The sequence below is a fragment of the Pituophis catenifer genome, unplaced genomic scaffold (assembly GCF_029215685.1).
Source record: "Pituophis catenifer annectens isolate HBS135680 unplaced genomic scaffold, rPitCat1.0.hap2 SCAF_1, whole genome shotgun sequence".
Taxonomy (NCBI): domain Eukaryota; kingdom Metazoa; phylum Chordata; class Lepidosauria; order Squamata; family Colubridae; genus Pituophis; species Pituophis catenifer.
The window spans coordinates 173,505,677-173,533,222 of record NW_027256881.1 but is presented as its reverse complement, the minus strand read 5'-3'; the positions used below and the strand labels follow the sequence as shown (position 1 = coordinate 173,533,222).

General features: G+C 40.0%; 1 protein-coding gene across 1 annotated transcript in view; it reads right to left on the bottom strand.

Moving 5' to 3' along the window:
- Positions 1-705: 705 nt before the first annotated feature.
- The window catches only part of IKZF2 (IKAROS family zinc finger 2), a 163,250-nt gene continuing 136,409 nt past the window's right edge, over positions 706-27,546 (bottom strand). The window contains exons 7-8 of the mRNA XM_070956778.1: positions 11,094-11,237; positions 706-1,430 (exon numbers count right to left, since the gene is read on the bottom strand). Of these exons, the coding sequence (XP_070812879.1) occupies positions 706-1,430; positions 11,094-11,237 (869 nt within the window). The remainder of the gene's footprint in view (positions 1,431-11,093; positions 11,238-27,546) is intronic.

Sequence of the window (27,546 nt, the reverse complement as noted above, 5' to 3'; positions counted from 1 at the left end):
GGATGTCACATCCCGTGAAAAATCAAATCTCAGTTATGTGATTTAGTATTTAAATATAAACAATTCATTTACATTCCAGACAACCAATACCTTATAAGAAAGAACCTCACCTCAGGAAATAACTTCCAAGCAAACCTTGATATTTATTGGTGCTCCTAAATCTATAGAATATATTTAGTCTTAAGTGAAACCTCTCCCTGCCCCTAAGCACACCCCTTTTGCTAGAATGTTTTGCAAAATAAGAATTTAATTTCTCATCCTGAACAAAACTTTAGCTACAGATTTAAAGGGGCTTTATTCTTTTGAAATTATTGTTCTCTCCCGAAATGGCAATTTGTTAAGATGTCAGAGCACCTTGCTGAGTTCAGCATGTGAAAAAGTATATGAAAATTGTGACAGGAATGAACTCCCTTTCACTTTCCACTATGAAATCTTCTGAAATCCATTTTCATAGCAAAAACAATGAGCCAAACTACTCTCTGGTCCCACCTTTCCTTTCTTCTCACCTCACCACTGGTGGTAAGGTTAGACTGGATCCCCAAAACAGCAACAACAAAAATAACAATAATTAAAAATAGCTGCAAGGAAGAGAATCAATGAGAAGAGCTGTGTCAACATCTGAGGAAAAGTGGGCTTGCAAGTGCAGTATTTCTTCATGTGCAGTATTTGTTTTTCTACTTCAGTGTCTCCTTTGGAAAAGAAGGCTTAGTGGAATGTATGTTCTCCTCGGACAATGTGGGAAGAGAACTCATATCGGTCCTGACTTCGGTATCCACAAATGTTGCACTCTAGGGGGTCCCGGTAGCCATGACACCCCATATGAATGGTGTACATGACATGGTCTAGGAAAAGAATTCGACAGTGTTCACACTTAAATGCCCTTATCTGCTCTCCTTCTCCATTGAAGACCTTATAGATATCCTTTAAAGAGCCCTTTGATGCTTTACTGACCTCCAAAGCCTTAGAGTCGTCCTTCATGTAAGCTGGGCTTTGCTTTCGTTTGGGATTTAAGGCAAGGTTTCCTTGAAAGGACTGTTGGTCTTCGTGGCTGCTCTCCGAGTCAGAGGAATCGAGGCAACTATTGCTTGGTGAAGCCTCTCTTTCTTGGGGATGACTCTTTGGTCTGATGAGGGAGAGAGGGCCATCCATGTTATTTTCATTGCTGTCAGTGGTTCCTCTGCTTACTGGTCTTTCTATCCTGCTAGGATTATAGACCTGAGCATAAGCTGAATTTATGACAGGTGCCACATCAGCAATTGTGCTTGGAGTGTGCTGCATCAATGGGTGAAGTCCCTCTGCCCCAAGGTAAGAGATTGCATTGTTGATTGCTTGGTCCATCATGTGAGTTTGCATCAGCTCAGCATCTCTCTCATATGGTAAGCTTGGATCAAAATGAATATCTGGATAACCGTATCTCATGAGCTTTTCACCTACATGAGAACAACAGTAAGAAGAAGAAAAATATCACTACTAAGATAAGAAATGATAGATCAACAATGCAAATTCATTGGCAGAAACTGATACATAAAATTTCACCTTAAAAAAACAAATTCTAGGAATGTTTACTCAAAAAGAAACTATATTCCATGGGATTTACCAACAAGTAATTGTGCAAGGGACTTTTGGCAGAATCTGAAGTATTTGCTAAATTAGCAATAATGGAATACAAATATAATAATTAGATTTTCATTTTTAAATTCCGTGATTTATTTAACTTTTATATTTTAAAATCCATAGGAGCTCCACAAACTGGAAAATTCCAATAATTTGTGTCAATTCAATTCAATTCACTTTGAAGTGTTCTCACTTCAGATTTGCGTATTAGAATAAAATACATGTTACTTTCCAAATGTCAAATATATATACCTGCTGATTTACAGTATTTCTAAACAGTGACATAATTGGATTGCTATTTTCAAATAATACAGGGCACACAAAGTTTACATATTGAAAGAGTTAAAATTAATGTATCTTTCTTTTAAAATATGTTAGGTGAAAATCTATGTAAGATATAGAGTCCTCAAGCATTGAAGCAACTAAAATGAAGAAAAATGAGACATTCTACTATGGGTTTCTTAAATTTTGGTTCAAATGTTGATCTTTAAGAATAAACAACCATTTAAAACAACATGGACATTATGTATTCACAGATGACAAAATTTATTAGAATGACCAAAATATTATATATCAGAAATGAAAAATGTGTGGTTTACAAATCATACTTCTTCCCATGTTCAGTGCAGATTGTTCATTCAAGGTAACATCCTTACATTGCCAATTTCAGAACTAAGCTCAGTCATTTTGGATAATTTGAATTTGTCTGTATATGTCCAAATGTCCTGGCTATCTGAGCAAATCAAAAAATCAAGGAAGAAAGGCAAGGACGGAATTTGAAGTTTAGGCCTTAAGAAGCCTTAAAGAAGGAGGTTAGAAGAGAGGAAAGAAGGAGATAGTAAAAGGATTGCATCAAAAGAGGAATCAGATCAGGGGTGAAATGCTCCCGGTTCAGACCGGATCGTTCGATCCAGTAGAGATGGCGGCAGGTGGTTCGGAGAATTGGTAGCAAACATCCCTGCCCTCCCCCATGCCCAGCTGAGCTGCGCAATCATCAGAGGCCTTTTTTTAATTTTTAAAAGCATTTTTTCTACAACCTCTTCAGCCGAAAAAATGCTTTTAAAAGTAAAAAAAAGCCTCTAATGATCATGCGGCTTAGCTGGGATCGTCAGAGGCTTTTAAAAGCATTTTTTCTACAACCTCTTTGGCCGAAGAGGTTGTAGAAAAAATGGTTTTAAAAGTAAAAAAAAAAAAGTTGGCCACACCCACCCAGTGATATTACCCCCCCCACCAAGCCACGCCCACAGAACCAGTAGTAACAAATTTTACATTTCACCACTGAACCAGATGGTTATAATTTTTCCCTTTATCCTCTAGTTGACTTTTGCAAGGATGCTAACCTTCATTCTCATAATAATAGAATAACACTCAACCCTGATATGATCCTGCATGAAGGAAACTGGATCAGGTATGTATGACTGAAGGAGGAGCAAAATCTATTCTGTACTATCCTGAAGAAATATTAAATGTAACAGCAATATAGGTCTGAGAAGCAGGAGGACTTAAATTATAAAAAGAACATTTAAAACAATCCAAAACATATACAACATGCATAAATACATCCATATTTTTATGGTAATAACTACAAGTTTTATATGGAATATAGAGATTTATTGCTTACTCTCTACTCATATCCTCATTGTGATTGCAGAATCAATCTAGGATCAAAGATGGTAAGGGATTAAATGTATTTAATTTAATTTAAGGGATTTCAGTAACTTATGCTAACAAACACTTTCATGTCCAATTCAAGATACTATAATTATTCTGATAACTGATTTGGGGGTTATTATGGTCCAATGGAGAGAAGACCACTTATTTGTCACTGATGGATACTATCTAGTAAGATATGAGCTGACAATGACTGGCACCTATTACAATCATCTGCTTCAGGGGTAGGTTCTACTTACCTTTACTACCAGTTCGCAACGGGACTGCGCGCATGCGCAGAAGCTTCTGCACATGTGCAGAAGCATTTTGGTGACATTGGGGTCGGTGGGCGGGGCCTCCCGCTGGTTTTACTACTGGTTCTATAGAACCAGTGTGAACTGGGGGCAACCCACCACTGGTCTGCTTCCAGAGATTTATAAAATCCAAGGATTCTTGCTGGCCCTGGGTGATTTTCCAGGCAACTTAGCTGACAATTCCCTTAAGACCATGGTTACATAATTGAATGATGAGAGGAGAGGGGCTACTGATTAAAATTACCACTTCAGAGCACTACCTCTGATTCTAAATTCCACTCTGAATACTACTTAGTTTTTCATGCATTCTGAACAATGAAACAAGACTGTATTCAGCTAAAATGAAGACAAAGTAAATGTTATACTTCTAGTTACAAGTTACCTTCCTTTAGTGGTAGCAGTGCTGTGAAAAAGCTATAAAGCTTGTTCAGGGCCATATTTAAGTGGTTATCCATTGGTTAATAAAACACCATGCTATATGTATAGTTGGAGAGTTAATATGTTCATAATCCATGACAGTTTAGATGCCATAGTTATTACAGGATCTATAGAGACTATATCTGTCAGAATTTGTAACCGCCACCTACTGTAATTACTTATTTATTTACATGTCTTTGTATACCAGCCAGTTGTCAAGACTCTTGGTGAAATCTGTGAATGAGTTAAGTTGCTTGTAATGGTTGGGGGTGATTACTTGTTCTATAAATTTTTGCTTATCGTTACTGGCAGTACCTAGCAGGAAGACTCAAACTGATGGGTCTGGAAAGGAATTAATGCCTTATAAGAGGGGGATATGCTTCCAGTATGAAAGATGTTGCAGTGTAACCTCTCTTTAAGAAGTCCTGTATGGACACTAAATCTTGAACAATGACAATTCACTTGCAAATTCTGTTGTTTTTTTGGACAATGTAATTAATTGGCTAGCTACAATGGAGGAAGTTTATTATCTAGGCCAGTGGTTCTCAACTTTCCTAATGCCGCGACCCTTTAATACAGTTCCTCATGTAGTGGTCACCCCCAACCAGGGGTGGGTTCTAAATTTTTTTACTACCTGTTCTGTGAGCGTGGCTTATTTTGTGGGCGTAGCTTGGAGGTCATGTGACTGGGTGGGCGTGGCTAGCTGGTCATGTGATATACACATGTCCCTATGTGTATAGGGACTACTCAGAGGGCTGAAAAAAGTCATTTCTGACAAATCCTCGCACTTTTGACTAGTCTTCACACTTATGACCATCCTCATATTTATGCCCGTGCAGCATTCTTAACAATCATGTCACTCATCTCATAATTGCTTCTCTTCACCATGGTGACAAGATAGGGCAAAAACGTAAAATGTGAGGACAGTCGTAAATTCGAGGACTGGTCAAAAGTGCGAGGACCAGTCAGAAATAACTTTTTCAGCCCTCTAAGTAGTCCATATGCATAAAAGGATACAGCAATAGAGAGGGATGAAGGAAGGGAAGGGAAATTAGAGTAGGAGTGAGGGTAAGAGAGGGAGGAAGAGAGGAGGAGAAGGAGAAAGGAAGAGGAAGTAGGGAGAAGAAGAAGAGGGGGAGGAAGAGAAAGTAAGAAGGAAAGAAAAGAGAGAGGTGGTAGGTTTGAGGAGAAAGATTGCTGTACAATAAAAAAGATGAAAGGGAAGAAAGCCAACCCCAAACAAATATAAAGATATTAAGATAAAGAATGAATTGTTAAACTTTAAAGAATAAAAGAGAATAAATATGAATAAATAACAATAATTAGAAACACACATACAAACATACAATGTATTTTCTTTGAACAGAGTATTTGGCCGGTTCACAAATTTAAACAGTGTTTAGTCATTTCAATTAAATTTACAATTTCTATATTTCCGGTTCACAAATTTAAACAGTGTTTAGTCATTTCAATTAAATTTACAATTTCTATATTTCCTTTTTGCCATATTTATTCCTCATCTATTTTTCTAAAAAACCAATATTACCCTTCATCCTCATCTCTAATCTTAATCAAATTCAATTTTTCCCTTCTATTCTATATTTTACCCCTTCCTATTGTCATCTATTTTTATATCCATCCTCACATTGGTTAATTATGTAATATTACAGTTGTTTAATATAAATTCAACATTTTAATATAAATCAATTAGTTATATAACTATCTTTTTTGTATATTAATCAATATGAACATGAATATTCCACTTATTTCCATGCAATCCAATTTCTTACAAATCAGTTAATCATATTTACCAATAATAATAAACCAAATAATTTCCCCCATATATTCCTCCAAACCACAACTTAACCATTTCTGCTTTCAACACAATATACAATTAATACTATCTCAATTATTTGAATTCCCTAGTTAAATAGAGCTTTTTTTCTTTTGTGTTTTAATATCTTGAACTCTCCACTTTTTCCCTAAATTTCCCATTGTTTGCACCTACCTTTTTTGGTGAGGAAAAAGAAAAGAAATCTGCCTGCCTAATTTTCCAACGTTGTAGCAACAGCAAAGCCAATAGCCTGCTTTACTTTCAGTTTCGTTTTTCAGCATAGCTAGGGGGAAAAAATTGCTCCAGCACTCTTTGCAAACAAGCAGCAGAGCCCTGAGCAAAACAGCTGAGAGCAAATCAGCTGAGAGTCGGGAGCCGATATTCTGAAGCTCCGCAGGCCAATAAAATTACAAAAAAACACCGAACCATTTGTTAAATTGCTGGTTCGCCCACACCTCGCCCACCACTATTTATTGGCAATAAATAGTGGTGCGGAGGGGCGGGGCAAGGCGGAACCGGCAGAATCCCACCACTGGCTATAGGGCGGCCCTTTGAAGCCCCGCGGCAAGAATTTAAACAGTTTTTTTTCCTCTAGCCATCAGCTGGGACTCAGGGGGCATCAATAGATTGAGAGTGGGCGGGGTAAGCGAACGGCCGGCGATCCAACAGAGCAGAGAGTGAGGGTGAGTGAAGGCATGGGGGGGCAAGAGAGGGCTTTGGCGACCCCTGTGAAATGGCCGTTCGACCCCCAAAGGGGTCGCAACCCCCAAGTTGAGAACCGCTGATCTAGGCAAATTTCATTGATCAGTGCTTCATTGATAAAAGCCTTGGTTGCTCTAATATTCTTTGCTAAGTGAAAGATGGGAGGAATATTACTGAAAATCCAGTACCTTGCTGGACCAACCCTGTGATTAAGGAACTGGAAGTGCGGTATTTCAGTAATTTGGTTTCTATTTAAAGGATTGCTACCAGAAGTGGTATTAGGAAACTTTTGTTCCAGATTCTCTTCTTCCTGTTGTTTAGCTTCTACACAAGAAGTTAGGGATTGCTTTTAACAAATAGAAAAGGAATGCTTTTCATGACAAACAAAATGATTAAAAAACTAATAATATAAAAGAAGTTACTATAGGTTATCAGTTGGAGTTCTCAAACTCACTGTCATTGATTGATTGATTCAATTTGTAAGGTTGCCTAATTCTACAAATAACAAAAAGTAAAGTAAGAGCAATGAAAAGAAAGAAACCTGCACTGTGGAAATTTAAAAGATTTAAAACATTACAGCATTTAACATAACATACAAGTTGCTCTTGTTCAAGGCTTGCTAGAAAATCCACATTTTAACATTTTTTCTAAAGGGTTGGCCCACTGGTGGATTGTTATTCCAGAGGGCAGGAGTCACCATTCAGAATCAGAGAGAAGGCACAGCTCCAGGGTCGCATATGATGACATGTTTTTGTTTTTTTAAGGGACTCAGAGCATATAAACAATGCAAATATTATAGAATGGGGAGAAATAGTTTGAAACATGCAGCCCTATAAAATCAAGCCCCTAAACCATAAATAGCTTTATAGGTGACAATGAACATCTTGAATTGCACCTAGAGGCCTTCCTGAAATCAATGCAGCTTGTGAATGGATGTTTGCTGTTTTGTTTTATGGTTTTATTCTGTAATATTACATAGTTCTCTTTTCATATGATTTCATAATCATACTCTGCAATTCTTAAATGTTGTGGGGGAAAGGACATTAAACATTTTATATATTTATACAATAACATTTGTAGTCAATCACATAACAAATTACAAGGACATTATTTTGCATATTTTCATATAAACTCAATTAAAGACCACTTGGAATGGATTTGCCTGCTTACTTTTTCCAATGGTATACAATTCTACAAAGAATTATGGTGGTTTCATGGATTGGCAATTGCAAATTATTCAATGAATGAATGATTTATAGTCTTAGATTATAGATGACTGCTCATTTCATGATTATGAACTGACACTCCATTGATGTAATGGAAAGACTGATTAATATTATTTTGAATGGTCAAGATTTAATTACATTTTCAAAAAAATCAATATATGCTGTGTGATTATATATGCATGATATGCCTTACATATCTTACCTGCCATATATTTTGTTTTGTTGTATGTACAAAAAGAAAAAATAAATATTTTAGAAGATTATACAGTATTACCCTATTGATTTTTCTGTTATTTTATTTATTTATGACTACAAATTATATGCCCTTCCATTTTTGCAAAGACTTTCAGAAGTTTACAGCTTTTAGTTGGGGTAGCTTGATCTTACATATCTCAAAATACCTTTTTAAAGAGCCATGTTTCTACAGCTCTATGGAAGTACAATAAGTGAGGTCTCGATATTTGGGGACAAGATGTTCCAAAGAGGATTTATCGCTAAGAAAGGTTGAATCTGAGATCATGAAACCTTAGCAAACCCACTCTCCCAGATCTTATTGGAGAGGCTGATTCAACATTTAGAAAATGATCATGGTGACACCCATAACCTAAGCCATGCAGGGCTTGAATTGTATCCTGAGGCTAACTGGCAGCCACTGCAATTCCTATAGTAATGCAATTAAAGAGGTGAAGCTCAGGACACCTACCCATAACTCCCTGAACTGCTGCATAGTGCATTACTGCATAGTGAAACTTTTAAATGGTCTTCAATGCAGCCCCATGGAGACTGTACGGCAGTCATTCCATTGTGAAATGCCAAGGCCTTGCATGATTTTAAGTAAAGGCCCCTGATTCAGGGAAGTCCACAACTACTACATATGATGTTTAACTGTCAAAGGTTCTGATGACCAAAATCTCTACTTGCTGTTCAAACAGGATCCAGGAGTTTAGGACTCCCAAGCTTTGGGTCAAATGTAGACCATCACTGGACACAAATCCACAGCTTGGTAGGATTTAGTCTAACTCTGTTTCTCTCTATCAACACCTAAGGCACCAGGTCAGAACCTCCATCATACAGTATCTCTTGCCTATCCCAGACTGGAGACAGATAATTTAAAACTAATTTTTATTTAAAACCTGATAGATTCCCAATATCTCACTGGTATTTTACTAAGAAATATGCTTACATAGCTAATTCTTCATCTGCCTTTAAATATGAATATAACTACAAAATATAAATATGAATAAAGCTATAGTTAATTTTAATATGTGATCTGAAGAAATGTAAACAGTATTTATTCATTGGATGTGGTCACACTGAATGAAGAGTTATTTTATTTTCTCAGATTCTAGAGGATTATATTTTGAATCTAAGGCAGGACTCTCAAACTCCCGGCCTGCGAGCCAAATGCATCACACGCTGGCCATGCCCACATCCGGTTTAGTGAAGGGGGGGGGAAAGTCCTGATACATCACGTGATGCCACTGTGACAATGTTTGACACCCCTGATCTAAGGTTTTATTTTTAATTTTTTCAGCTTTTCTCTGAAGCATGCCATTGTTACTCCCTTTCCTGAAAATTCAACTGTAAGAATACAATGTTGTTTTAGTTTAATCTGAGAGTAAAGGTCAATCTCTAGATTAAGAAGACATAGTTTTTCAGCTTTCTCTATACTAGAGTATAATCTTTTTCTACCTTTTCTGAAAAGATAGAACTATTGTCTTTTGTTGAGATCTTTGCTCAAATTATCATCCTATCCACACAGAATAGAATTAGCTTTCTTTACAGATGTTATACAATTTAATATGTGATTAGGCATACATCGAAAAGATAAATATATTCTTGCATAATTTCTGAAAAGGAAACACATATTTTCATAATTATTGCATTGTGCAAATATTTTAACTATTGCAAATGAAGCAACTTTGTTCTGTTGTTATTTTTCCAATATACATTTCTGTATTTCTCTAAGAAATAATGATGGATTTTATCCTCATTTTTTTGTCTTTCTGATCTTATTCTGCTGGCACAGGTAGGAATAGCTGAAGCTTCTAATAAGACAACACTGAATCCAGAAAATACAACTCTGAATCCAGAAAATACAACTCTAAACCATCATAATAGGTCAATTTATTCTTCAATCAAAGTAAAGCTTTCATAAACAAGGAAGAATAAATATTTATTAATTATGGGGATTACTGCCAATATATTGATTTATTACATGCCATTCAGCGTTAGAATCAGAATCCAATAACATTTTAAAAGAGGATCAGGCTGAATATGTTTAGATTTCTTATGAAATAGAACTCTTTCTGCAAGGTAACATTTTTTGGGAAAAGCAGCCAAATGGAGCGCCCTGTTTCTATTTATTTTACTGGTCACCCAGGAGCTCTTTTGATCACTAGGGCCAATACAAAGCTTTCAAGTGAATGCTAGGATTGCTTACAAGCTTCTAACCTATATCCAGGGTCTCAAGTGAGATGAGGGACTCCTATAGCAAACCAGGGCCCACGTGGAGAAACTCTAAGCCCTAACCCTGCTGCCTCCTTCACAGTTGCAGCAGCCTCACCCAGGACTCTTCATCTAAGCTTCAGAGAATTTTGGCTTGGTTTACTTTTTTTTTTTTTTTTTGGTCCCCTGAGAATTTAAAAATTCAGCCATCCTGAGAGTTTTTCATTTATTTTCCAGCATGCAATTCATTCAGCTGGATTTCCTTCTTGTTCCCTGACTGCTTGAAACCCCTATAGGACATACAAAATTATGAGCTGTACCTCTTGACATATTCACTTCCCACAGCTGATTTTGTAATAAGAGAAACCAACGTTTACAAGGCAAGTCCAATAATACTTAGATTAGAATACTTCTATTGTGGTTTAGGTAGACTAAAGAAAAATATTCTTTCAACAGTATGTCTGTTTTAAATAGCATTGTATAATATAGCATAGGATAGAGTAAGAGTGTTAAATATTAATGCTAATTTAAAGAAATCCCTTCTAATATAATGTGAACAAATGTTCTACTCTGAACAATCTGTCATACTTTTTTTACCACCAGACTTTCAAGCTGGCACATATTCCTAGGATCTAAAATCATGCTTTTTATAAATTAAAAAGTGAATGATTGATGTTCACCAGTTCCTGGGGGCCAAAAATTATATTCCACAGTATTGTTGCTATGGCCATTTTAAGTTTCTAGACCTTCTTGGTTTACCTTATCTCCCCCTCCCCCAGCTGATTTATGCCCATACTGAAATTGCCAATGGGAGCATTCAAGTTTAGGATTTAATCATAGGCTACCCTTTTTTGCTACAAACAACAAAAGTGCTCATCTGAAGCTTACCCACAAACTTCTGTGGGGTGGAGCTTTTACGCTTTCCCATGTTGCTTGTCAGCTTCTCTATAACAGCAGGTCTTTCAAAAGGCACCAGAGTAACATTGTTGTCCATCCCAGCTTCTTGCTCCTTACAATCTTCCATAGTAGAGACTACATAAAACCAAAAAGCCAAATCAGAAAGATCTAACTACACTTCCAAGAAATGTTTAATTGATAAATAGAATGATCAACATGGTAAACTTTGCAAACTATAATTTATCAACATGTGCCATTAAAAGCACGAGAGTCATTCAGCAATGATCTTCTCCTTTGGTTGGGGACCTATGACTTTCCTTCCAGGGTCTGAAGGAAAAAATGTCAGGGTGGGGAAAACAATTGCACTGATTCTCCTAGCAAAAAGGCAGGGAAGAGGAAGATTTAGGAATGTTACTAACAGATGGTGATCACAGATACGAGGATATGTTTCTCTAAGTAATTGTATAAGCCAAGAATCTGCAAGACCTTTAGATAAAAACATACATTATTCTCCAATATATTAACTCTCATGAATCAATAAAAAGTTAAGTAGTCTGATATGAAACACATTATAATGGCAACATTTCAAAATACTACTATCTTTATTACCAAAAACGAAGCTAAAAAATAGCCTTCTATGTTTAGGAATATGCTGATTTCCATATTTTATTTCTAAACTGGCTCTGCTTTTCTCATAATCCAGTGTAATGCCAAAGCATACACAATATTGTTCTCTCCAACCAAGGAAAGCTGAGAGTCCTAAGAAACCCTATTTTTGAAGATTAATAAATGAAGGCTTACATCACGCAATCTACATCAAAGCATGAAGGGAAGGGAGGTTACTGAAGGAGAAAAAAGAAAGACTGTAAGTATATCATCTTTTCTTCCCAGGGTAAAATGAAAATGTTTATATCCCTATTCTCAGGACAGATCCAAAAGGAGGTGAAGGGGTGGATGTGGGAAGTCAATACTGGCAGCTTCTGCTCATCATACTATCCCTATACTTTCTGTTGAATGCCTACGTACAATATTTATTCTCTACAAGCACTATTTTTACAAACACTTTGCTCCTTCAGGTAACACCTAAAAAGTTTGGAAATTAACTGGATTGATGCTTAAATCTTACCAGGGCAACTGCAGCAGGACAGGCTGTCTGCTCCAGCTGAGGAAAGCACGTGAGTTGTAGCTGTCCTCCAGGAGCATAATGTGATGCTCAAGAGGAATGCTTGTGGGATCTGCCCCACAGCCTATCTTGAACTGTGTGGGGAAAGTCAATTCTCAGATGAGTGGAATTGATTAAATCAAGGTGATATATAAGCTTTATTATGTCATTAAAATGTTTATTACCTCCTTAACACAATTCCACAGATTTGCAATGGGAAATGCTTTTCCTTTTTGGTGTTTGGCATTCCTACACTGCCCTGTCATCTTCATTTATCAGAGAAGTTTTCTTCCCTGTTTTATTGCATCATTGTCTTAGCCCCCGTTTTGGCTTCCAAAGGAAAATAGGCACAGGAAATAACCTGAGCTCTGTTACCTATACTAACTTGAGATCTTTTATCTATGAATATCTATGCTTACATCATCTATTGCTTATGCATTGTCTCTCCCACATTTATGAGTGTATAAATATAAGTGTATCCCTTTGTTGGATGGAGTCTCTCTCAATATTCTTTGGAGGAAGTCCCACCAGCATGTGAAGCTTTCAAGAAGAGACTGGACTGCCATCTGCCAAAAATGGTGTAGGGTCTGCTTGGGCAGGGGATTGGACTACAAGGTCCCTTCTGTTAATCTGTAACACTGTAGTAAACCTTGATTATTTGCTTTGGGTCCTGCATTTGATTCCACAACTGTTTCTCAAATAGTGTAGGTTAATCTAGATCTGATCACTGGACCATGAACCGTTGTGTTATGTTATATCATCTCACTGAGAAACATTATAACTTGCTTAAATGTATCTTTTATATTGCTTTTATAAGTTGAAATGTAGCTTTTGATTCAATAGCTTGGAAAAGACTCTGGAGGAAATTAGCTGCCCCTCTCATTGAGTGATGTCTCCTTAAACTATATCACTACATATCACTACCATCCAGTCAAGAGTAACTACCTAGGCAATTTACCGTATTTTCCAGCATATAAGATGACTTTTTAACACATGAAAATCTTCTCAAAAGTCGGGGGTCGTCTTATACGCCGGGTGTCATTCTCCTGTAACCAGGCAGACCAGCCCGAAAGGCTCTGACGAGCCTTAAATGGCTCTGGCGATCCAAGCTCTGATGATCTGCTAATCAGGCAACTCAGCTGGGATCGCCAGAGCCATGTAAAAGAAAAAAACTTTCCTTTTACATGGCTCTGGCGATCCAAGCTCTGACGATCCCAGCTGCGTTGCCTGCTAATCAGGCAACACAGCTGGGATCGCCAGAGCCAGGAAAAAACTTTTTTTCTTTTACATGGCTCTGGCGATCCAAGCTCTGATGATCCCAGCTTTGCCTGCTAATCAGGCAACGCAGCTGGGATTGCCAGAGCCATGTAAAAGGAAAAAACTTTTTTCCTTTGCTCTGGCGATCCAAGCTCTGACAATCCCAGCTGAGTTGCCTGCTAATCAGGCAACGCAGCTGGGATCGCCAGAGCCATGTAAAAGGAAAAAAGTTTTCCCCCTCCAGCTTGCTTACCTTAGCTGCTAGTCGCAACGCTTGCCTTGCTTCACTTGCCTGAATCCATTCCATCAGCAAGCCACTCCCTGCCTGCAATCAAGCAGGCAGGGAGTTATGAACTTCAACTCCCAGAATTTCTCAGCCAGCAAAACAAAGCTGGCTGAAGAATTCTGGGAGCTGAAGTCTACAAGTCTTAAAGTTGCCAAGGTTGGAGACCCCTGTTCTATTGGGTAAGTATTTTTCCCCTTTGGGAGCTTTAAAAAAAATAGTTAATTGGGGTTTTTTTTAATTGTTCTTTTTTAGACCTAGCCATTTAAAGTTTAGGAAGTTTTAAATTTAGTTTTCATATAAAAATAAAAATAAAATAAAATAAAATAATATTTGTGCAGTTTTCTGAGATTTAGTGTGTTTCTGTAGTGTTTCACTCTAACTACACAAACACACAAAATCTCACAAAGCTGTATGTGGAATTTTGTGTGTGTAAAGTGTGAAAGTTGTTTTTTTGGGCTTTTTGTGGCTGTGTGAAGTTCCTGCTTGTTGCAGGGGCCATTTTGGGTCTAGCACAGCTGCTTTTACATTGTGGGTGAGCCAGTTGTGTTGTGTTGTGTGTGTGTAAAGTGTGAAAGTTGTTTTTTTGGGCTTTTTGTGGCTGTGTGAGGTTCCTGCTTGTTGCAGGGGCCATTTTGGGTCTAGCACAGCTGCTTTTACATTGTGGGTGAGCCAGTTGATGTTTTTTAATTTTTATTTGGTGTGCGTTGGAAGAGGGGTAGTCTTATACGGCGAATATAGCCCAAACCCTATATTTTAACAGGAAAAGTCGGGGGTCGTCTTATACGCCCAGTCGTCTTATACGCCGGAAAATACGCCGTATAATTGAACCTATCACTTCTTATAAGCTGTTAAATTAGGATGTATATTTGCCCCAGTGTTCACTTTTATATTAATGAAATCACTAAGGTTTTGGCCAAGTCAAAACACTATCCTCCATCCCTTGTCCATTGGCATATTTCTATTCTTCAAAAAGGGAAATAGTAAGAAAAAGAAACTTCATGAATGAAGGCAAAAAGTAACTTCCTCCTTCATCCCCAGCAAGTATACTCAAAATTTTATCACTGTTTCTTAAAATACAACCAAGTACAAGTCCATTCCATACTTTGCACCATTTCTACAAACTTATCTCTATATCTTTAGTTCTCCTTATTAATTGGCAAAAGGGCAGTAAAATAAACAAAAATATCTAACAAAATGTATATAAACTCCCTGTTCATTTAATCTAAATGCCCTTCATCCCTCTTTTAATTATCAAAATCTAATTCCACTTAATATTTAAGCATTACTGTACAAAAAATTAAAAATTATTAAAATTACCTGAAAAAACTCACTGAATCCTCCATAGGAAAGCCACACTTGCCCACATTCAGATACAAAGGCTGAACTTGCATCATGAACATGCCCATTATATATCTGATGGTGATCAAATCTCCAAGCTCCCTTAGTAGGTTTAATTGTTCTTATGATTATTAGATTACTGATCTTCTATGAGATTAATTCTCACAAACCTCTAAGAAGGTTGTAAAATTTATTAATAGCCAAGGGTTATTTTATGTAATTTTCTATAATTCTTTTTTTTTAATTCACCATGTTTGCTGTATGTTACCTTTATGATTGGTTTTGGGCAATAAATAAATAAACAATCATGAGCCCAAAACATTAAAAGCAATGTTATTTAAAGATAATCAAGGTGGAAGTTATATGAATTTATATTCCAGAAGATAGGAACCATAACAAGAAGCCAGTTAAAAAGTGCCCATGGTGTATAATCATACAACATGGGCAGAAACTATTTTTTTCTAACTTATCAACATCTTTCTGATTTATTTTTATTATTATTTTTGTCTTCCAGAGTATTAGCTGTCCTAGCAAAAATTTGGGTCATGTGCAGACTTGATATAGATTTCTTTCATTCTTTCATTCTGTCATCCAAATCATTATTAAAAATGCTGAAGACTATCAGGCTGCAGTATTTCCTTGAGTTTGATAACTACTCTTTGAGTATATGTTTAGGCCAGGGGAAAGTCAATCCAGCCCATATTATGGATCACAAAGTCATGGAAGTTATTTATGAAACATTTTGCTGAAATCAAAATGCATTATTACTACAACAATTAGATAACTAATTAAGAAGAAAAATGAAATAATAGTTAAACAAGACTTATTTTTGATAAATAGGGACTAATCACTGCATGATATTAATGGGGCTTACAGATGAACTAATGGATTATTTGATTACTTATTTATTTATTGAGTAATTGATTTATGATTTAGAATCTTCCCAGTAACACCATAAGATTAATTGATCTGTAATCTGATGGAATTTTACCTGTTCACTGGGATTTCTCAAAAAACAAAAACAAAACTTAAACATAAGGGTTTGGCCAGATCATAAACAAATTCCTTCAATACTATAGGACAATGATGGCTAACCTTTTTGCCATCGCATGCCAAGAGCGGGTGGGTGGGTGGTTCACATGCACACATGCCCACATTCATAATTCTCTCTCCCTCGCTCCTGACACACGATGGCCCGGTGGGCCCGGTAGGCCCATTTTTCTCTCTCCCCAGGCTCCAGACCCTTTCTAGGAGTTTGGGGAGGGCAAAAACGGCCTTCCCCACCACCCCAGAGTCCCTACGGAGGCTGGAAACGGTCCATTTGCCGACTTCCGGTCCCACCCACGGAGCAGAGCTCGCGTGCCCACCAATATGGCTACGCATGTCACCTGTGGCACGCGTGCCATAGGTTTGCCACCACGGCTATAAGATATAATTTATTTGGTCTTGACGACATAAACTCTTTCAAGGTAACTATGAAATTGTCTCATATTTTTATAAGTATTAATTTACAATCCTGCCTATTCCATTATTACTAAATGTAAAACATTATAAAAGGGTGGAGTAAATATCCAAGTTTAACTGAAAAGGTAAACAAATAATTAGAATGGATGAATAGTATTCTAGTTTATTTTAGTGTTTTGTTTTGAAAAGAAAAGCAATTAAGGAAGGCTTCAAATAGATTTGGAAAAAATGATATAAAGATTTAAATGTTAGACACAGTTTAACTTTGTTTGCCTGACCTAGCCACTGTTCCATTCAAAGAGAAAAAAATGTTAATGATATAATGATCCAAATGGGAGATAAAGAAAAAGGAACCATGATGCCTTCTGTATGACCTGATTGAACCAGGATAAATTATATTTATGTAAGAAAAGTGGAATATATCATTCTATTCTAACAACGGCAGAAAGTAGTTACGATTGTCCAATTCTGAGTTGAAAAATAGTGATAAAGCAAAATTGATTAACATATCTCTCCCTACTCCCATTGCTGTTCTGATTGAACAAACAACACAGTTGCTTTTTTAATTTTATACAAATCTAGTCATGAATAATAACTATTTTATACTTAATCTGACAATGGAATATTATACTTGTGGGTGGCGGGGGCTTCAGATCAATTTTTGACTCATTGTGATTGCCTGAGCTAGTCCCTGCAATTTTCTTGGCCAGCAGTGGTTTGCCCTTGTCTGCTTCCTAGTGATGGAAGTGAATGACTGGCCTGAGGTCACCCAGCTGGCTTCTCCCTACTGGGACAACTCAGTCTCCCAGTCAGTGGTGAGATTCAGCCAGTTCATAACTGTTCGAGTGAACTGGTTGTTAAATTACCCCCCCCACACACACACACATACTATCAAAGTGGATCCTGGGCATTGCACTGCACTGCAATGGAGAAACGGGCAATGGAACAGCCGGCATGAGAGAAGAAGGAGGCCTCTTTCCCTCTTTCTTCTCCCTGCTCCTCCTCTTTCCCTCGTGCCGGCCACTCAGTTTCCCATTTCTCCACTGTAGTGCAGTTCCCAGAATCCACTTTGACAGAGGGTGTGTGTGTTTAATTTAATAACCAGTTCACCCAGGGTCAGGTTGGCCATCGCAGGAGGCTCATCCCACATGTGTGCCTGAGCTGGAGGATGGGAATGGGCCACGCCTCCCATGACAGCCAAACTAATCCTGAGCGAACCAGTTAAATTATTTGAATCCCACCATTGCTCCTAGTTACTAGCCTGATGCCTTTACCACTTTACCAAACTGGCTTTCCTAAATTAGTTAGTCATATTGAATTTAAGGAGTTAGAATTGTTAATTGTAAGCTTAGGGATGGACTAGTTTGGGAACTGAATTTGTTAGCATCCCAGACTTTTGGGCTAAGCAGATAGCAGCAGAAGTATGATCTGCACATAAAGCAATAAGTTTCTAGAAATACATTACAGTATAGAAAATCACTTTCATTTACATTTAATTTTATGCATTCTAAGAAATATATATTTATATATATATATATTTAATTCTAAATAGAATTGGCTGAGTAAGAAATTAATCTTAAATCCCCACAACTCTTTTGCATTTTCTCTTTCCCACCATGGCTCATAGATATATAGCCATTAGAGAAGCACTAGGAACTCTCTGGCCAGTCTTCAATTCTCTCAAATTATATTGTGTTCTTTTTAAACTCTTTAAAACTTTTTAAACTCTTTTTATGTCTTCCCATCAAGAGATGGGAACGCTCTTCAATTTAGCATTTAGAGATCATTTTAACTAGTCATCTTTTTCTAAAACAGAGGATGTTACAAGACACACAGGGTCTAGAGCTAAAAATTATTTTAATTATTGGCATTTCACCTCGAGGAGTTGCTTGGTTTTTCTTTTTCCACATTTAATGATATTTAATCCAGTTAATATGGTCAATATTGTTGCCCTCTTTTACCCCACACCCCATCATCTGATATTTTGAGACAGGTATTTCAACAAACAAATCAACTGTTGTATTGTGTATGTTTTTAATTTTTGAACTACAAGAATTCTAAACATTTTGGAGATCCTTTTTTAAAGAATGCCAACTGGACAGGACAAGAAGAGTGCAGCTAACCAAGTTAATATGGCTGTGCATCAGTCTGTATTCCATTGATTTCAATTGAGAATGCCCAATCACAAATCCGTTTTTTAACTCAGTCTAATCTGACAACCCAGTCTAGTTTATTTCATAAACCTTAACAATTTCATAAGAGTAGAAAACTTGCTGACTTCATTTTTATGATTTGATCTACTCCACTCTTAAAAATCCATCACAAATACTTGCACATGAGTATAGGATTTGAAGCAAAGCCATGTTCCAAATACACAAAATTAAAGATTAAGTTATAGTCCCATCAATTTAAATCTAGCTACTTTTACTGTTGTACCTTACCAAGTAATTCAGCTTCACAAGCAATTTCAGGTTAGAAAAGTCTAGATTGCATAATGCACGATTCCTGACTGGACTTGCCTTAAAAGAGACAGAAGGGTTCTGAAAGCAGAAATAACAGTAAAAAAAGAGGAATATCTCTAAAATATAATCTGCCTTCTACAGGAACAACTCCTCTTCCTGAGTTTCAATCATACATTTTGTATCCACATTTGCAAAGAGAAGGTGCTGCATTCTTGCTATTTCCTTTTTAATGGAGTTTTGGCAATACTAAAGCAGATAGAAGGTAGATGGGAAAATATGGCAGAGGATACCAGTCAATGTAATTTGGTACCTCCAACGTGTACAGCCAGTGTTGACTTTATACTAAAAGCCTCATCTTGAGCACTGTAAGCGTAAGAGTACACTCTTTCTTCTGGTTTAATCAGCGTAAACTATTAAACTTCCAAACCATTATCATACCCATTGGTGCTACCACTTGTTTTCTCTAAAGAAGTATGAAAATGAATTAAACAGATGACCTGCCCCTGAGATGCTGCTGCCCATGTCAGCTCATTTTCTGCAGATATTTTCATATGATGGAGCATTCCATTATATGAAATGGATTATTGCAATGTGCTCTGCATGGGGCTGCCCTTGGTTTTCAAATACCTGGAAACAGCTGCTGCTCTCAAATGTGGCAGTATGGTCAGTAAGAAAGAATAATGGTAAGCCTATTTCTCATAAATCCAAGGTATGCCCATGTAACACCACTGCTTCATGAGCTGCACCGCTTACCAGTTGGCTATAACCTATGTCAATGATGGCTAACCTTTTTGCCATTGCGTGGCAAAAGAGGGGGGAGCGCGGGGGGATCATGTGTGCATGTACCCATGCCCATAATTCAATGCGCCCCAGCCCCCTGCACATGCGCGCGTGACACACATCCCCCGCGCTCCCCCCGCTTTTGGCACGCAATGTCATGGTGGGCCTGGTAGGCCCATTTTTTGCCCTCCCCAGGCTCCAAGAAAGCCTCTGGAGGCCAGAAATGGCCTGTTTGCCGACTTCCAGTGGGACCGGAAGTCCCGTTTTTCACCCTCCCCAGGCTCCAGAGGCTTTCTAGGAGCTTGGGGAGGGCAAAAACAGGCCTTCCCCACCCCCTACAGAGGCCCTCCGGAGGTCGGAAATGGCCTGTTTACTGACTTCCAGTGGGCCCGGAAGGCCCGAAAATCAGATGTGCATGCCAGAGCTGAGCTAGGGCAATGCTCATGTGCTCACCGATATGGCTCCACATGCCACCTGTGGCACGGGTGCCATAGGTTCATCATCACGGACCTATGTCATACAACCTACAAATTTCACACCATGCAGCCTGATTATTTGAGGGACTGCCTATCTCCTATAATTTTTCTTCTCCCATAAAATCTGACAGAGAGCATAGTAGAATGAACGTTGGGCTTACCTTGAACGTTCCATCTAGGTGCACTGCTGGAGTGTCCAAGCCTGGGTTCTTGTCAGTCAGATATGATGTCACTGGGTTGGAATTTCTTTGGACATGCCCTCCATCCTCCGGCCGAGCCTTCAGTTTTTTCAACGAAACCAGAACCATGGAAGACGCCATCTGATCAAAACCGACCACTCCTGGACCCCGGACCAGCACAAGCCAGGGTGGGATTTGGACACTCCAGCAGTGCACCTAGATGAAACGTTCAAGGTAAGCCCAACGTTCAATCTCCTGTGCACTGCTTGGAGTGTCCAAGCCTGGGATATACCTAAGCTAAGTCAAAGAAGGGAGGGAAGCAGATTGGTCCAGGGTCCCCTCAGCCGGTAGGACTCTCTGTAAGACGCCTCCCAAACACTGCTTCGGCTGATGCAAACTGGTCCAACTTGTAGTGCCTCATGAACGGCGAAGGAGAGGTCCAAGTCACGGCTCTGCAGATCTCCAAGATGGAGGCTTGCGTAGCCCAAGCAGCTGAAGTGGCCGCACTACGAGTAGAGTGTGCCGTAATGCGACGCGGCACTGGACGAGCTTGATGTTCATAGGCCAATGCGATGCAAGCCTTGAGCCAGCAACCAACTGTAGATGGTGAAACCTTCTTCCACATTGACCTGGGCTGAAACGAAACAAACAGGGCCTCCGTCCGTCGAAACGAGGCCAACCTTTTGACATAGCGTCACAAGGCTCTGCGCACATCAAGGGTATGCCAGCGCTTCTCAATCTGATTCCTAGGATTAGGGCAAAAATCTGGTAAAATAAGTTCCTGTGCCCTATGGAACCAAGAATTAACTTTCGGAACAAACGTAGGGTCCAGTCTTAAAATGACCCGGTCTGGATGAAAAATGCACAAATCCTGGCGGACCGAAAGTGCCGCCAACTCGGAAACTCTGCGTGCAGAAGTAATAGCCACTAAAAAGGCAACTTTAAATGTGAATAACCGAAGAGTGGAAGATCTTAAAGGTTCAAAAGGAGGCGAGGTAAGCACCTGCAAAACTAGAGGAAGGTCCCAAGTTGGGTAACGGTGGACCACGGGCGGCAACAAGTTGGCAGCACCTTTCAAGAAACTGCGAACCTTGGGATGGTGTGAAAGGGGAATAGGACCTCACCTGGTAAAACAGTTGCCAAGGCAGCAACCTGACGACGCAGCGTATTAGTGGACAGCTTCTTCTTCAAGCCGTGCTGCAAAAAGGCGAGAACCTGCGGGACAGTCGCAGCTGTTGGTACAAAGGAATTCTTTGCGCACCAGCGACAAAACACCGCCCAGGTGGCCTGGTAGATGTGAAGCTAAAATAGTGGAAATTACCTTGGAGGGGTAGTGTTCCCTCTGGAGAGCTTCCCGCTCAATCACCAGGCAGTTAACTGGAGCCATTGAGGGTCTGGATGTTGAAGAGTGCCCTGACTGAGGGAGACCCGGTGCGATGGCAACCTCCAGGGGCGCTCCGTCGAAAGGGACATGAGGTCTGTGAACCATGGACGTCTCGGCCAGTATGGCACCACTAGTAACACCTCCGCCTGTTCCACCAGAATCTTCCTGATCACCTTCTGGAGCAGGGGAATCGGGGGAAATGCGAACAGCAACCCGGTCATTGACCCCTTCGGCCGCTGGAGTCCAAAATCTGGTGAAAAACCTCGGAAGATGAGCATTCTGAGGAGTAGCAAACAAGTCCAGGATCGGGTCCCCGAAACGAACAGTGATGAGATGAAACAGGTCTGGGTGAAGACGCCATTTGGCCTGGTCTATTGTAGTCCGGCTCAACCAATCCGCCATGGAGTTGGACGTCCTGGCGATGTGTTCTGCTTTCAAGGACTGAAGATGTCGTTCCGCCCAGAGACACAGCCGCCTTGCATCGCGCATGAGGACCTTCGAACGGGTGCCGCCTTGCTGGTTGACATGCGCCTTGGCCGTGACATTGTCTGTGAAAAGTAGAACATGTTGATCCGACAGCTCGGCCCGAAAGTGTCGAAGCGCCAGGTGCGCTGCCCTCAGCTCCAGCCAGTTGATGTCGTTCTGGAGATCTTCCTGAGACCAACGCCCTTGCGTCACGGAAGCTCCCAGATGCGCTCCCCAACCGAAGAGACTGGCGTCTGGGAGACCAGTCTGGGAGGGTCCTCGAAACAGACATCCTTTCTCCAAGGCTACCAACAGCCACCAGTCCAAGGAGCGAAGCAGAGAATTGCTGCTCCCTGACTTCTGACTGGGAAGTAGGAACCATTGTAAGGCTCTGATATGAAACCGAGCCCAGGGAACTATGGCAAGGCAAGATATCATCTTTCCCAATAGTTGAGACAGGAGAAGAAGGGGCACAGTGCCAAACGCCTGAATCTGCCCTATCAACTGTCTGATGTTGTCCCTGCGTTCCTGCGACAGAAATACCTGAGATAACTGGGTGTCTATGACCGCCCCCAAATGCACCAGTCTGGTGGATGGAGTCAGATGGCTTTTCTCCCAGTTTACTTAGAAGCCATGATCCTGCAGGGTCTGGAAGGTAAGATGAAGGTCTCGCTGTGCCTGACTGGGAGACGATGACTGGATCAGCACATCGTCCAGGTAACACTGCAGGCAGACTGGATGGGCCAGCAAACGAGCTGCCACCACATCTAGTAATTTGGTGAAGGTGCAGGGTGCTGATGATAGGCCGAAGGGAAGGGCCCGGTATTGCCAATGACGGCCTGCAAAGGCAAACCTGAGAAACCTCCTGTGGGATAACCTTATGGGCACGTGAAGGTAAGCCTCCTTGAGGTCTATTGATGTTAAGAGATCCCCATGTCTGAGGCCTCCCAGGATCGAATGCAGAGAATGCATCTTGAACCTCTTGTATTGAATGTGAACGTTGAGGTCTTTCAGGTTCAAAATAGCCCTTTGGCCCCCCGAACTCTTTGGCACCAGAAAGAGTATGGAGTAGAATCCGAAACCCCTTTGACCAATCGGTACCGGTTCTATGGCAGCGATATCCAGCAAATGCTGAATTTCAGTCTCCATCATGGCCCTCTTGGTGGCATCCCTGGGAATTGGACACTGAATGAAACAATGAGGGGGTCTGGAACGATGAGGGGGTCTGGAACAAAATTCTAGTGTTAGTCCGAGAGTCACAGTTTGTAAAGCCCACGCGTCCGTGGTGGAATTCCTCCACTGGTCGGCAAACACCTTCAACCTGCCGCCAATGGGAATGTGGGCCCAAGAGTCACTTGGAACGACGATAGGGGCATCCCCCTGAACCCTTGTAGGGGCATCCGGACTGTGATTGCCGAGATCTATCTCGGAATCCTGATCTGTCATGAGGTCTATCTCCTCCCTGGAAATATGGTCGCTGAGATTGGGAGGTGGAGAACAGCTGTTGTCCTTTAAAAGATGCAGCTGCCAGCCGGCCCTTAGACCTAACATCTGCTTGCCATTGGCGTAGCCATTACAAGCATCTAGACATTGGAAGCTAAAGCCCTGGATGCAAATTTTGCCGCAGTAATGGAGGCATCAGCTGTGTATTCAGTAGTGGCAATCAACTTACTAAGGTCCTGTTGCAGGCGGGTATCCTCAGGGGAAACCCTGGTCTGAAGCTGTTTGAACCAGAGGAGTGAAGTTCTGGCCATGAAGGAAGCCGCAGTAGCAGATCTAATCGCCCAAGCCGCGGCCTGATGAGTTTTGCGCGTGGCCAAATCTGCCTTCCTATCCTCAGATTTCAATCCTTCTGCGTTATCAGAGGGAAGAATAGAGGCCGAAGCCAAATTAGTCAAGAATCCACAGTAGGAATCTGGAGAAGATCCTCAAGTTCCTTCTCTACAGAAAACAACTTCTTATCCATGCCACTAGGAGGAGAAACAGAAATAGGGTGTTCCCTTGCCTCTTAATTGTATCCACAAAGAACTGTGGAGATGGGATAACCTCCTGAGTAATGACCTGTTCTGAAAACAGGCTGGCGCACAAATCCTGAGAATCCCTAGGGGCAGAAGTAGATTTATCCACCTGGCCCATATTAGCAGTCATCTTAGCCTTCATTAATAATGTTCTGAAAAGGTGAGGTTTGAATAAACCAGAATAAGTAGGCTTATCCTGAGAAAGGCCTCAGGATCTCATCTCAATTTCACCTAATTCCTCCTCACCTACCAGGGAATCTTCACTGTAAATAGATTGAGTATCCTGATAGGATTCCTCCCTGTAATCCCTATGTCTAGCTGGCTGAGTCACAGGGTCTGCCCTGGAAGGCCTTGGGTGAGCAGGAGCTGGAAAACCCCTCTGGGCTAATGCCTCATCAATGCCCTGAGTAATGGTTTGCACAATAGCAAAACTTAAGTCTGAGTACAAAACCTGCTGTGCAGTCTCCTGTGGGCGGAGCCCTGCTGCTGTGGGCGTAAAAGTAGCTGAGGGAGCAGGGCCCTGAGCATCTGGGGCCTGGGAAGGCACAGGAGTGGGCTGAACAGCAGGCAAGACATGACCTTCCTGAAAAGGAACAGTGTGAAACTCCTGTTGTTCCTGAACAATAGTGGGAGACCAGTTAGGTTGCTCCTCTTGAGGCCTTTGATTTATAATAACAGTGGGAAAAATATGGGGAGCCCCACTTTGATCCCGTGACCCCACAGGGGATTTAGAAGCAGCAGAAACAGCCTGCAGTTGAGCTTTTGCAAAATGTTTTTCTAAAGCTTTTTGTCTTCTCAAGGCATCTTTATCAGCAGCTGCAGATGATTTAGATTGATTAGCCTGGGTGTTAGCAGAAGGCTTGCTGGATCTCAATCTTCTAGAGCCTTCAGGCTGAGGTTGAGGAGCATAAGTTTCCTCAGAATCACTACTATTGGCCATAATGGACACAATATAACAATCAAAATAAGGCAAATGTAAAAGCATTACTCACTGCGCAGTTCAGGGCTTATAATGAATTGCTAAACCGGCAACACGTTTTTTTACAATAATCAGGCAGCAGCAGCAGCAAGAAAGGGCAGCCCAAGTAAATATAGGCACAGAAGTCTAGTTATACTGTTGCCAAGGCCACAATTGTAGAAAAAAATACTGGAACACGTTTACTTGTGTGAGCAGAAGCAGATCTGGCTCTCCAAAGCTGTAATCCTCTCCGTTTTTGCCCAGCTGCCTTCCACAATAGTTTGCTGTGCCTTTAAGCTCAAACAAAATGGCCACCACCAGCGAAATGGTGACTATTGGCCATGCGGTTAGTGCTCTCTCTCTCCTGCAGCAATCCGCAGTGAAATCCGAAGCCTCGGACTCCCCCGATGCTTTAAAAGGCTTCCCCAAGCCTTTCCTGTGATCCTGGCTGCACTTAGAGAAAATGGCCGGCTGGGAGCGATCTATTAGCCTCCTCTGCAGAGCGCTCAGCTGCTGACTCACACTCACTCACTCACTCAGCCACCCAAGCCGAATTCAAAAGGCTCTTTTTTTTTTTTTGAAGAATTAAAGAAATTGGCCAAATTAACTAAGAAAAATACCTTTAAATTTAAATAAATTTAAGAGCTAACTCTAACAAGACTTTCCTCTGACTGAGTTGGAAAAACTGAAGGCTCGGCCGGAGGATGGAGGGCGTGGCCAAAGAAATTCCAACCCAGTGACATCATATGTCACTGGGTTGGACGGGGGACGGGGTTTTAAGGGTTTTAATGGGTTAATTTTAAATTTTTTAGATTTTAGTCTTTATTTTTATTGTGGCTTGTGTTTTATTGTTGTGAGCCGCCCTGAGTCCATTGTGAGATAGGGCGGCATATAAGCCGAATAAAATAACTAACTAACTAACTAACTAACTAACTAACTAACTAACTAACTAACTAAATAAATAAATATCTGACTGACAAGAACCCAGGCTTGGACACTCCAAGCAGTGCACAGGAGATCTCCTGAATATCATTCCTCACAGATCCATTTTGCTCCCACCCTGATGATGGTCCAGAAGGTACTGAAAAATTGGCCATTTTCCCAGGCCTGGGAGTAGAGTGGCTGGTGAGCCCTGTAACATTTTGTTTTTTTTTCTATGGTTTTTCCTTTTTCTGAAGGCATATCTCTTTGAGCTCTCTCTCTCTTTTTTAAATTAACTGCTTATGAATGTCCTGCAATATGTGTGACTGATATATGCTGATTTAAGATAAACTTACAATATGTGTCTGTGGTGATGGGTGTCCTCTTTAATAGTAAAACATTCTAGTAAAACCTCACAGAAATGACACAACTGATAATTAATTTATATCTATTTTATAAATAGTCTACCAAGAAAGATTTGCTATGTCAATTATTTCCTTGTTACCATTTGTTCAGGCATCTTTTGCTGAGACACACACAATAAATTTTCATTTTCTATGGGAATCCAACTCTCAGTAAATGGAAGCACAAACAAGAGTTCATGTTTACTTTCAAAAGGACTGAAAATGTGTGTTAAAATATTGATTATAAATATTTGTCCCTATAATCATGAACTTTAAGTCAAAACTATTGAGATATCAAGAACTATTTGATGTTTGTATAACTGTTTGTCTTCAAAATACTGGCTTATTCTTGGTGAAGAAAGTATCCATGGGACCTCCCTTTTAGCTTTTTAATTTTGCATCTACTCTTTGTAGATAACTTCCCACAATTCATAGTGCTTTTTGTTGTGAAAGTTCTCTTAAAGAACTTTAAATGAAACAGTAAGACACAGAGAAAATAACATTATCACCCTAGTATGTAAGTATTTAAATATTGTAGTTTTTCACAATATGGGATCTACTATACAGGTTTTTTTTTTTAGGCTTTTCATCTGTTACAAAGACATACCATAGCTATGTTTGGCCAGAAAGAATGTTGAAATATTTGTCACACTTCACTCACTTCCCTTACCCTGATCTCAGTGTTTAAATTATCTCAGTCAATAATTTCTTGGAATGGAGAGTACTGAATACTGCTCCAGTACCATAGTCCAAATCAAAACTGGGTCAGACAGCAGAGTAACTCAGGCAAGTATAACTGGAACAGAAATTTGAAGTGATGGGACACTGTTCCTGAGGATTATATTGTTTTGTATTGCTTAAATATTTATTCAAATAAGCCTTGTCCTTTC